Source organism: Neofelis nebulosa, chromosome 9, assembly GCF_028018385.1.
Source record: "Neofelis nebulosa isolate mNeoNeb1 chromosome 9, mNeoNeb1.pri, whole genome shotgun sequence".
NCBI classification, from domain to species: Eukaryota; Metazoa; Chordata; class Mammalia; order Carnivora; family Felidae; genus Neofelis; species Neofelis nebulosa.
In genome coordinates this window covers 52,631,200-52,643,964 of record NC_080790.1, presented here as the reverse complement: position 1 = coordinate 52,643,964, position 12,765 = coordinate 52,631,200, and the positions used below count along the sequence as shown (strand labels likewise).

The 12,765-nt window shown below is 36.4% G+C and overlaps 1 protein-coding gene across 11 annotated transcripts in view; it reads left to right on the top strand.

Moving 5' to 3' along the window:
- Window positions 1-12,440, top strand: part of ZNF638 (zinc finger protein 638) — a 140,904-nt gene extending 128,464 nt beyond the window's left edge. For 8 of the 11 annotated variants that reach the window (XM_058683756.1, XM_058683750.1, XM_058683752.1 and 5 more), the window contains 7 exons: window positions 1,844-3,068; window positions 3,685-3,750; window positions 5,368-6,322; window positions 6,830-6,949; window positions 9,610-9,708; window positions 10,429-10,547; window positions 12,120-12,440. In XM_058683756.1, coding sequence (XP_058539739.1) covers window positions 1,844-3,068; window positions 3,685-3,750; window positions 5,368-6,322; window positions 6,830-6,949; window positions 9,610-9,708; window positions 10,429-10,547; window positions 12,120-12,185 — 2,650 coding nt within the window. In that variant the 3' untranslated portion in view covers window positions 12,186-12,440. Of the gene's footprint in view, window positions 1-1,843; window positions 3,069-3,684; window positions 3,751-5,367; window positions 6,323-6,829; window positions 6,950-9,609; window positions 9,709-10,428; window positions 10,548-11,850; window positions 11,978-12,119 lie in introns of all 11 variants that reach the window. The other 3 variants (XR_009248508.1, XM_058683751.1, XM_058683753.1) reach the window with 3 other exon arrangements.
- Window positions 12,441-12,765: the final 325 nt, after the last annotated feature.

Below are 12,765 nucleotides of genomic sequence, written 5' to 3'. Positions count from 1 at the left end.
GGGAGACACAGAATCGGAAACAGGCTCCAGGCTCCGAGCCATCAGCCCAGAGCCTGACGCGGGGCTCGAACTCACGGACCGCGAGATCGTGACCTGGCTGAAGTCGGACGCTTAACCGACTGCGCCACCCAGGCGCCCCGAAAGCTTACATTTTGAGAAGCAATTATTTACATAACTGCTATAACTAAATGTCACAAGTTTTTCTTATCTTTGTCATATTTGTACTTGGCCACAAGTTTTATTTTGACTAGTTTGAAGGATTTGGAACCCTTAAAATCAGCCATTGGTATTTTTGAATATAAGGGATGTGAATTATTTCAAATAAAAAGTTTTAAACCCTTTCAGCATATAAAGGAAGGTTATATAAATGAGTAGAATACATACGGATTAAAGTCTGTTGTTACTGACTTTTGAACTTAAATTTCTCAAATTCTGCCTTTATAACTTTTCATCAAGAGGTGTTTCTCCAATCTCTTAGAACATTTTTTCCTTTGGAAGTTTAAACTTAACCATCTTTGGAGGGGAAGACCAGTTTATTGTCTCAAATGATTAGACCCTGATACGGTAGCACTTACTTTTTCCAAAGTTTTGAAATGTTAACATCTCAGGACACTGATATGCCTCATCTTGCATTAACTAAAAGATACATAGCCATCCTCTGAGAATCATATCGAGCGGATGTCTCATCCCCTCCTTCCTTGAAAACTAGGAGGAAAAAAACCAATATTCTTTACTATGAGGTATTGAAATGGCATTCTGATGTCTTCCTCTAATGTACTGCTTCTAATGTAATTAAGTGGATGTATTTGTTACATTTGATTTGTTTTGATAGCATTGCTTCGGAAGCTCAGATTTTCCTTGTCATTCTTGAAGATAACCTCTGATCTATGGAACATTAATATAAAAAGTTATTCTGTCTCTGTCTCAATGAAAGAAGTTGAATTACAGAATCACATACACTTTTGTTTACTTTGGATTTAGGAAGACCACAGTGAAAAAAGATCAATTATATATACTTGCCATGCATTTTCTCCATTTCTTCTGAACAATTTTACTTAAGACTTCAGAATTCTAAATTATTCTTCTGTAACTGGAAAGATTTCTTTTAATATATACTTTGTCACTCAGGTAGCCAAAGGCACATACTTTATGTTAAGGTGATTCTGTTAGTTTTACCTCTAACTTTGAATCCAATAGAGTATTTAAAAGATACTTCCAAAGAAAGATTTCTTTTACGTATTACTATTAGTAATAAATACAGTTCTTGGGAAAAACAAATCTGTCTCACATCCAAAAAAAAAAAGAGTTGACATGGTTAAGAGTATAGCCTTTCTCCCTACCAGTTTCTTTTTCTGTTCATTTTAGGTAAGATTCACTTAAAATTTTAAATTTCAATGCATGGATTATTAGTTTCATTGTAGAACTATACATATATTTTATTATTTTAGTTAGCACTCTTGGGAAGATCTTAATAATTTGAGATGTCTCACATTCAGCCTTCTCATGTCTAGTGCAAATGTGACCCACAAGGAAAAAAATTGGTTAGAAGAATTTTATCAGTGATCATAGTTTTGTCATTATTTCCTTTGAACTAAGAAGAAATCTTCAATGCAATGGAGGATCTTTTTAAAAATTTTATATTGTTTACATATTTATGTCAAAACATCTTAACCATTTTAATGCCTATTGGCTGGATTTCCCAGTGCTTATTACTAATGCATCAGGAAGTCTTAACAATTGGCATCAAGAGGATTATTTATAATGGTTGAATTCTCATCATAGTTTGATTTTTGTTTGTGTTTTTGTTTGTGTTCTTTTTTTGTTTGTTTTTAAATACTTTTAGCCCTGACTTGAAAAACAGTCCAGTTGATGAAAGTGAGGTGCAAACAGCAGCTGATAGTCCCTCTGTTAAACCTAGTGAGGTTGAAGAAGAAACTGTTCCCAACATTGAAACAGAAACTTCTGTACAGCTGGAAGAACCTTGTGTGGAAGAACCTGAAAAAGCACTATGTGACTCTGACTTTGCTATTGAAACGTTGGAAGTTGAAACTCAAGGAGAAGAGGTCAAAGTGGAAATTCCTCTTGTAGCATCCACTCCAATCAGTATTGAATTATTTACTGAAAATGTAGAGGAGTGTGTTTTAAATCAGCAGGTGTATACCAGTGACTTTGAGAAGGAAGAGGCAGAAATTATTAACCCTGAAACAGAATTATCTACATCTGACAGTGCATTTATAGAAGAAAGGAACATTAAAGGAATTCTAGAAGAATCTCCAGCTGAAGCAGAAGATTTCTTTTCTGGGATTACACAGTCTATGATAGAAGCTGTAGCTGAAGTGGACAAACACGAAACTGTTTCAGAAATAGTACCATCTCCTTGTGTTGTGGCCTTAGTACCTGGAATTGCCATTGGGGATGAGAAAGCAGTGAACAAAAAGGGAATTCCTGAGAAAAGTAACATGGATGAAAAGGAGAAGAATGAAATTAATAGTAAGGAAACCAGAATGGATCTGCAGATAGGAACAGAAAAGGCTGAAAGGAATGATGCTAGGATGGTTGCAGAGAAGTTGGAAAAGATTATGGCAGCAGTGAAAGAAAAGCCTGCAGAAAATGCTGTGATCAAGGCATACCCAAATAAAGGAATGGGTCAGGCCAACAAGCCTGATGAAACTAGTAAAACTAGTATGTTGGCTGTATCAAATACACCTAGCACTAAATCAAGCATCAAGGCTGGTATGGTCTCCTCTCCAAAGGCAAAAGCTACAGCTTCAAAATCTGAAAACCAGAAAAGTTTTCTAAAATCTGTACTCAGAGATCAAATAAATGCTGAAAAGAAACTTTCAGCCAAGGAATTGGGTCTCCTTAAACCTCCAAGTGCCAGGTCAGGCTTGGCTGAAAACAGCAATAAATTCAGACCCACTCATTGCGGTGTTACCCGAGGAGGCAGTGGAAGGATCTCAGCCCTGCAAGGCAAGGATTCTAAACTGGATTACAGGGATATTACAAAACAATCTCAGGAAACAGAGGCTAGACCTTCCATCATGAAACGGGATGACAGCAACAATAAGGTGAGGAGGGTAGGAAGAATGGCTCAGTGTATCTTTGAAATAGCTCTGCTGTGGTAGCTTTGGAGTAGGAGATGTAATCTTGTTTTGTACTTTCATCTCCTCACTCCACTCCCAAACTCAGTTTCTTTTAATGATTCCATCGAGTTAAGCCAATAGACATTTAAATAATAAGCTCAAGTTAGTAATTTATTAACAGGTTTGAAAAACGTTATTTGGATAAAATGTGGTCAGAAATATAACTGGTTTAAAAAAAATTCTGCAGTGAATGTCCTGAGGTGACTTAGCACTCTGCTTCTGAATGGGAAACGGTTTTCTTTTTTAAAGTGAAGCTTCCTTTATCAGCTTACTGATTGCCCAACTTAGACATTGTGGCTATAGGGAAGAAAAGATCAATAAAACAATTTAACTACAGCTTACAGAGATGATGCCTGTACTGTTAAATGATTGTTGACTTAGTGTGCTATACCTGTTAACTGTTTGCATAATTAAATGTGTTTGGATATTGTTTGGTGTTTGGATTCTTTTTTTTTTTTTTTTTTTTTTTTTTTTTTTTTAAGGACATTAATAACATAGTTGTAAATTCTGTTTTTCTGTATTTTTTTACTTAATGTTTCAGACTTTGGCTGGGCAAAACACTAAGAATCCTAAAGGCACCACTGGTAGAAGTTCCAAGTCTAAAGAGGTAAGAAACAAGTCACTAACATTAAGCCTTCTATTCTGTCCTTCAACAGAAGAGTTCATCTGTGGTGTAACTTGTGTCTCTCCTGTAATAGTCAATTTGATACAGAGCGAGGGACAGGATGAGATACCTTTTTTTTGACCCTACCACCAATTTGTTTTTTGACCTTGAGCTAGGCTAAATGGTTTGTGTTCATGGTGCAGGGCAAAAAATTAGGCAGGGGTAGGAAGGGAATTAAAATAGGAAAATCCCTCCAATCTTATATTGATGGCAATAGGTTATAAACACAGAATAAAAGCACATGTGTAAAGAAGACTGGTGTTTGACTGGGGTCCTTGCCATTCTGTGGAACTTGCAAACAGGTCTTCCTTTTGAGATGCTCAATTTAACCTAACTGGATGGGCTCTTAAGATTTACTTTCCTGGTACTAAGTTCTACTGCCAAATAAATGTCTTCTTTTTGTTGTTGTTGTTGTTTGATATTTTAGGTTTCCTACCATGCATAAAATATTTTTTTAGTCATTTTATTTTTTTCCCCTGGTAAGGGATGATTTGGGGCCTATTTTATTCAGGGCAAGGAGAAATGGTAGTAGTTTAAGAAGCAGAAGTAAGGATAACAGTTATTTCTGTTGTCTTAATAAGTGGGTATTACAAATGCTTACATGTCCGTTCCCTCCCCCACCCCCTTACTGAGTGTATGTTCTAATGTCATTATATATACTAGTAATTGATTGTTGATAGCATACTAAGTTTGTAGGAGGCCTGTTGGGGATTATTTTCTTTAGTATTAACACCATTTTTCAGATTACAGATACTGTTTTTTCTCTCTCTCTCTGTCTCTGTCTCTTTTAGAATTAAATTTTGAGAGAGAGAGTGTGCAAGTGAGGGAGGGTCAGAGGGAGAGACGGACAGGATCCCAAGCAGGCTCCATGCTCAGTGTGGAGCCAACATGGGGCTTGATCTCACAATCATAAGATCATGACTTGAGCTGAAATCAAGAGTTGAACGCCTAATCGGCTGAACCACCCAGGCGTCCCACATACTGTTGTTGTTGTTGTTTTTTTTTTTTTTTTTTTTTTCCAAATGCAGTTGTATTTGACATTAAGTCTTACTTAGTAAGAATAAACTTCATATTAATGCTGTATATCTTAATTGGTTAATGGAGCAATCTACTTAGCTATTTACTTTCCAGCTGCATTTGAGGTACTTTTAATAGTCCGATAAGTCTCCTAGAACACTTGTTAGGTAACATTTAACAGGGAACAGTAAATTCTTTACATTGTTGTAATTGGTAAGTGCTTTTAAGTGTAGTATTTTGTTTCATATTTCAAAACTCGTATATCACTTAGGAGATAATTGTAATCTTATTGAAATTAAGTAAAGGTGAAAGTAGGTTGATCTTAAGATTTTACCTTTGGTGTTGTTTATTATGAATTAGAGCTGATTCATTTGTGGGGCTTTAAAAACTAGCTTCTCTCAGCCTATAGGAAATTTCTTTGCCCTGAAATTCTCACAGATGATCCTTCATGCACATTTACTGAGATTATTTGGAACCTGACCAGTTGTTGGTATCTGGTTCTGTTCACAGTTCTGTGATTTTTTTTTTTAATCTTTTCAACAGGAATCATCATTTCCATTTAATTTGGATGAATTTGTCACAGTAGATGAGGTTATAGAAGAAGTAAATCCTTTTCAAGCCAAGCAGAACCCACTAAAGGGAAAAAGAAAAGAAGCTCTGAAAAATACCCCTTCCTCTGAACTTAACTTAAAGAAGAAGAAAGGGAAAACTTCTGCCCCTCGTGTTGTTGAGGGGGAATTATCTTTTGTAACATTGGATGAGATTGGGGAAGAGGAAGATGGAGCTGCACATCTAGCACAAGCTCTAGTCACTGTGGATGAAGTAATTGATGAAGAAGAAATAAATATGGAAGAAATGGTAAAAAATTCAAATTCACTTCTTACATTAGATGAGTTAATTGATCAAGATGATTGCATTTCCCATAGTGAACCTAAAGATGTTACTGTACTGTCAGTGGCTGAAGAGCAAGATCTCCTCAAACAGGAACGCTTGGTAACTGTGGATGAAATTGGAGAAGTTGAGGAGCTACCTTTAAATGAATCGGCAGACTTAAGTTTTACCACTTTAAATACTAAAGGAGATGAGGGAAATACTGGAAGGGATCCCATTGGGTTCATTTCTTCCCAGATGCCTGAAGACCCTTCTACCTTAGTTACTGTAGATGAGATACAGGATGACAGCAGTGATTTGCATTTAGTGACTTTGGATGAAGTAACTGAAGAGGATGAAGACTCCCTGGCAGATTTTAACAACCTTAAAGAAGAGCTTAATTTTGTTACTGTTGATGAAGTTGGAGAGGAGGAAGATGGAGACAATGATTTAAAAGTTGAATTAGCACAAAGCAAAAATGACCATCCCACAGATAAAAGGGGGGATAGAAAGAAGAGAGCTGTGGACACAAAGAAGATGAAGCTTGAAGCCTTGTCCCACGTTGGTCCAATAAATGAGAATGTTATGGAAGAAGATCTGAAAACCATGATTGAAAGACATTTAGCAGGTAGATATTTAGAAGTGGTAGTTTTTCTGCTTTATGAGGGGATTTCATTTACAATTTTTAAAATGTTGCATCATTACTAATAATTTTTCCTGTGTTAATATAAGAAGTCAACAAGCAGTTTATATGGCCAGTGATACTATCCAAAGAAATGTGTGCAAGTTCACAGATTTCTTTTAACTATAGAGCAGACTTTGTCCCACGTTATCATACCTCAAGAAAAGATGACAAAGCTGGAAAGCAAACTAGAGTGCCCAAATTAGAATTGGAATGAAAATGGTATATTTGTGTTACTGGAAAACACGGCTTGTGATGAATAGAAGGATGTTATTATACCAGACTGCTTCCCAGTTTTTCCTTAGATTTAGGATTTAGAAAAATTTGTAAAGGTACCATTTCACTGTTAAGTAATATTTTGATGGTATAGACTAATAGGTTTAGCTCACTTTAGGAAGATCAAAATAATTTCTGAACTAAGAATGGCATGCTATTACTATAGCAATAAATTAGACTTTCTCTTTAAAGCTAAAACGCCAACCAAGAGAGTTAGAATTGGGAAAACACCACCATCGGAAAGAGCTGTTGCGACAGAACCAGTGAAAGGTGAAGAGGCCTTCCAAATTAGTGAAGGTAAAGCAGGATTGATGGAAGTGGGGAGGAGTGTAGAAAGTAACACAACACAAGGTGGTCATTGAAATTCCAAAGGTCTACCATCTAAGAAGAAAAGTAGAAAAGCAGTGAAATAGAGTGGGGGGTTGGTGAGGCAGAGAAGGCAGCCTTACCTGGATAAAGATTTTTGTCTTTGTAACTTGAAGATAATGGAATATAATAGAATGGGATAACAGAATAGGAGGCAGTCCTTTTATGATAGAATGTGACAATAAAACATGACAATTTTGTGGAAATGATACACAAAAGGTTATTCTGACCATGTTGCAGCCTCAAGTAGAAATCATTCCTCAATTCTTATTTGTGGGCCCAGATCCCTTGCTTTGTGGAGGCTGCCAAGCAGCTAGCCAATGGATTAAACAAGGTGTCTAAACATTGATAAAATTTATGTTGAAACAAATAAGGACCAGTGTCTAGTGAGAGTGAATACTCTAGTCACTCAACAAATATTTGTCACTGTGTCTGTTATATTCAGAGCAAAATTATAAAAAGGGTAAGAAAAAACACACAGTTCCATGTCTCAAGTTAACTGATTCAGAGAGTTAAAGCAAAAAATCAACTACTAGGATGACTTTAAACAGCACTACAAGGTATTTTTTGTACCATTCTCGTTGATGTACCCTCCTTGCCCTCTTGCTTTTCTGTCCTGTCTTCTTTAAGGAAAAACTACCAACTGTGATCCAGTCCAAGTTCATTGAATCTGATCTAAGCTGTGCCCTCAGTGCTGCTTCACAGTCTGTTCTAGGCCTCCTTTCTTCCTCATTTCCTAACCAGATGTAATAGAGGTATTCCCCACTCTGTATCACCTGCTGCATTACCCAGCTCATTCCTCCCTGGATAACCTTGCTTTCATTTCCATTTACCAGAGCAGATAGAGTATCTCCCCTGTCTACCAACTTGTATTTGATCTACCGTGGCACCTCACATATAAAATATGGCCAAGTCTTTCCCATTAAAAAAAAAAACATGCCCTTAACTTGGGAATCCTTCTGGTTCCCACCCCTTCTCTTTGCTTTCAGTGCGAAGTATCTGGAAGGAATCACCTGTTTTCACTTCTTCTCATTAAACTGAATGTATTTTGACTTCTTTCTAATTCACCTTCCTGAAATTGACGTTGACAGAGAACCCCCCAGCTTGATTTATTGTTTTCTTTTCTTCCTAATTTGGTTTTATTTGACCTCTCTGCATTATTCATTACTATTGTTCATGTCTTTCTTGAAGCTCTCTCCCATGGCTAAGTGGGTACTCTTCCTTCTTTGTGTGTTCTTCTCCATAACTTCTCCTTGATACAAAGCTATAGTTACTAGTTTGGTAATCTGACAAATAGCTTCTAGCATGATTTCATGAGAGTGTTTTTCTCCCAGGATTTCTGTTTGCAACTACCAGCTTGTCTAGAACTGCCTCATCTCAGCTGAAGAATAAAGATGACTTATATACTGTTTATATAACAATTTATTTCTGTTAATGGACAATACATTTTGACAAAAGGACCTAGCAGAAGCAAAAGTAATTTTCTAAATAATTTTAAACCTAAAATAATTGTTCTAATCTATTTAAATAATTATATATAACATATATTTTTAATATTACAAGATAAATGTAGCCGGAGCAAATATGTTTGAGAAAGTTTATTATTACTCTGGTGAGGGAATAAACTTTTGTAGGAAGAGACTACAGACTATTTTAATCAAGTCAAGAAAAGGGAGAGCCTTTTTTAATTGACTCTTTAGGAGTTGATGACTTGTAAGACACCAGGAATAATGATTTCATAGTTCCTGTCCATCCCCTCATATTTGTTGAAGAGTGGCTCAGTTGCATGGAGAGACACTGAACTTGAAGTCACAAGCTTTGGTTCTAGCCTCTGTCCAAGCCTTGCAACCTTGGGCATGCCTATAATTTCTTGTGTCTTGGTTTTGCTTTCTCCTTCTCTGAAGAAATAGGGATAATGATGATTTGACCTGCCTATCTCACACAAGATAAACGCTAAGTAGATGGTGTATATGTGAAGGAGATTTGTCAACTACCACAGTAACAGTAAGGTATTACAGCTACTGAGGGTAACCACGATTGCTTGGAACCAGTTCCCATTTTTGTTTTCCCCCAAGATCATATTATGCAGAGTCTGCTAACATTGAATGTTTCTCACATATTACTTTGCGGGGCTTTAACATTTGTAATTTCACTTACAATTCTGTCTGACAAGGGTCTTGTCTGTCAGTTTAGGCTCAGTTTTTCCTGATTGGAAGAGCCTCCGTACAGGGCATCAGAATTTTTCTGCCCATGTCTTTTCCTCCTTAATCCACACTCTTTCCCAGCCCAACCCAGCCCTTTAACATACTCTAGTTAACTCTTGACAGTAATTATAGAACTTGGGCTTCTTCCATTACCATTTAAGTTCTTTTGAGAGCAATATATAAACAAAATATGCTGTTAGCTTTTGTCCATTTATTCCTAACATTGAAGAATCTTGGAAGAGTGGTCAAGTGGTATTAACCAAGGAAGGTTTACTTAGAGAGATGAACCATAAATCAATCTTTGAAGGCAGGGACTATCTGATGTTCGGTTTATAGGCTGTAAGTCTATTTTGAATAACTTTTTCCTTGAAAATTTAATGATTTTAGTTGATGAAGAATCTGCATTGAAGGATTCAGAACCAGAACGAAAACGTAAGAAGATTGAGGATTCTTTAGGGAAATCAGTGGTACCTGATGTTCCCGAAGGTAAAAATAAACATGACATTTTTCCTTCTCCATATGAAATAAAAGTTCAGTACCATAGTAAGCGTTCTGTTGTTTAGATAACTAATGCAGTAACCTTGCTTAGATGATTATTTAGAGTAGAAGTTCACATTCGCATTTCTGAAGACAGTTTATTAGGCCTAGCAAGGTTTTCTTTGCATTCTGGGAAATGTCTCTTCTTGTATTCCTCTACTTCATTTGCTGCTATGGAAAGAATTGAGTTATACTTGCCCAGGCAGAAGTTTCAGTTAAATAGAACATGCTGGAAAGCTTGGCTGGCAAACTGTTTCGTGGCCAGCTAAAATGAGCTAAGGAGCACCATATTTGTTTACCCAGCATATTCCCCAAGCAGTTACCCATCGTTCTGCCTCTTTTTTTCTTGATTTATTTTAATAGGATTCCAAAAAGGTTTATTTCAAAGGCTTTTAGATTATTTTCCAGTAAATTGCTATTCTGAAGGAATGTCATGGTATCCTGGAGGCTCTGGAATATTATAGAATCCATTCAAAGATAGAGACATCGGTTTTGTGATTAAAAGCTTAATTGCTCTTGATCCCTAGGTACATAGCCGTATATATTATGTTTATATGTAAATATATATTGTGATTAGCACGTTTGTTGTGTTTAGATAAATTAACACAGCTATAGATAAATTATTAATTTTCCTCCACTCTCTTCCCCCCTCTTTCTTCCACCCTCTAGATTTGGACTTTCTTGTACCGAAGGCTGGATTCTTCTGTCCAATTTGTTCCCTCTTCTACTCAGGTGAAAAAGCAATGACAAATCACTGCAAGAGTACACGTCATAAGCAAAATACAGAGGTAACTCTTTTTTTTCTTAACATCTCATGAAATTCTTCAGGGGGTAGTATTATAATCAAACTACTTAAGTGTCCACCCAAAATGTACATTCTTTCCCTTTGGGAGAACTTTTGAAGGTTGTACCTGTTTATTCCTCTTCAGTTCAAAAGTACAGTCTTCAGTGTACCTTGCCAGGAACTCCTAGTCTTTATTCCTTTTCCTCTGGCAGCATTCCCCAGAGTAGATTCTGCAGGTCATTAGTCCCATGTGATGCTCCATTAAAGTGTGGGAAACCATGTATTCTGATGGCCTCTTGTAGAATCATGGACACATAGCTTTTTAAATTTTGTGAATTGTCTAGTCAGAATCTGCTAAACTTTATTTAACCCATTCCCTAAATGGATTTAATCACAACCCCTCTCCCCTGTTTAAAATTGTACTCATCTTTAGGAAGCACTACTTTAGAGAATCATCATTAACCATAGTTGAAGCAGTGTTTCTGATTCCTCCGGAATCTTTGAGAGTTGTTTTATATATCCTCTACCTTGAATCTGTGGCATCAATACTGCTCTAACATTTATTGAGTTGTTATTTGCTGGAAGCATATTTACTCCCCTTGTCGATTCTGTGAGGTGGATGGTGTCATTCAAAATGTACTTTAAAATTTTTTTTTTAAATTTTTTATTGTTCCAGTTATAAAGATCAGGAAAACAGGCTTAAAGAGTATCTAAACCCAAGTATCTAGTCCCAAGTTCACATAGCTAGTTCATGGCAGACCTAGGATTTGAACCTAGCTCTGTTCTATTCTGGCCTCAAACCCTTAACTGTTACGCTATACTACCTGTGCTCTTAACTTTATCATGTCATTTTTCCATTTAAAATTTCCACTGGCATTGTATTACATTTGGAATAATATCCAGACTTCTTCTTGTAGGGCTATGAAGATCTGATTCCTGTTTCTCTGATCTCACTGTTATTGCTCACTACCTTTCAGTTTTCCTAGCTCTCTTGGCTTTCCTTTTCATACATGAAAGGCCCCTTTGCTGCTTTTGTACCTTTGTATCACTGTTCCTTTGCTGTCTCCCAATGCCACTTGTATAGCCAACTTTTCCCCATCATTTAGCTAAGTCTGAATTCCAGTATCAACTTCCCAGAAAGGGCTGTGCTTAAGAAAGACCTAGCTGAAGTACAAAACTCCCTCCCACTTCCAAAAAGAGTCAACCTCGATCACTTACCTTATTGTATTTCTTTCCTTTATAGTGCTTACCAGCACCCAAAATTATCTTGTTTATTTATTCTTTTATTATTTCTCTTCCCCCACTAGAATGTAAGCTCCATGAAATAAAGGGCCTTACCTATCTTGTTGACCACTGAATCCCCAAGCACCAAGCATAATGCCTGGTATATCATAAATATCAGATGACTGGTGAATGGAAGGAAAGAATGTTAATGTAAGGCAATGTGTTTCTAATCTTTATTTTGTAGGATCAGGCTCTTTTAAATTGTAAATTCAGTGAAATATATTAGATACGTTTGTATACAGAGCAAAGCTACATCTAATAAACATTTTATATTGCAAATTGCTTTTAACAGAAGTTCATGGCCAAGCAAAGAAAGGAAAAGGAGCAGAATGAGGCTGAAGAAAGAAGCTCTAGGTGATTGGGGGAAAGGGGAAGGACTTCATTAGAAATTCGTTTAGGGTCCAGTTGATTTGTGTATTTTTGTTATCATTAATTTGTAATTTTTGTTTCAGAAGCAAATATTCATGTTGTACAAATTTCTGATTGCCCTTGATGTGGAGAGACTGATGGGGAAAGTATGATGGGTTTGATTTTTATATCAAATCATCAGGCATGGAGAAATATCTTTTAGAAGTGTTAAAATAAATGTTCCTACTGTATATTTAAAATATCATCTTGTGTTTGTGGCTGATTTTATTAAAGACTTGGTTGCCTCTGATTTCAGACAGGAGACCGCTGTGACTTAGGATGTTTGGGGATTCTTCATGTATTACTGGAAGTCATAGCATAGCAGGGTTTCACTTTGCTTCAACCATTCATATATAGGTCAAAGATTTCTTAAAACTCCCATTTTTTTCTGGATAAAATAACATTACAGCAAGTTTGACCCAGGTAAGTTTAAGTAAAATTGCAGCTTTTAACGTGTTAGGAAGATACTTTTTTCTGCTTGAAGTAACATCTGTTTCTGCCAGGACCTATTTAAGATAGCTTCTAGCAAG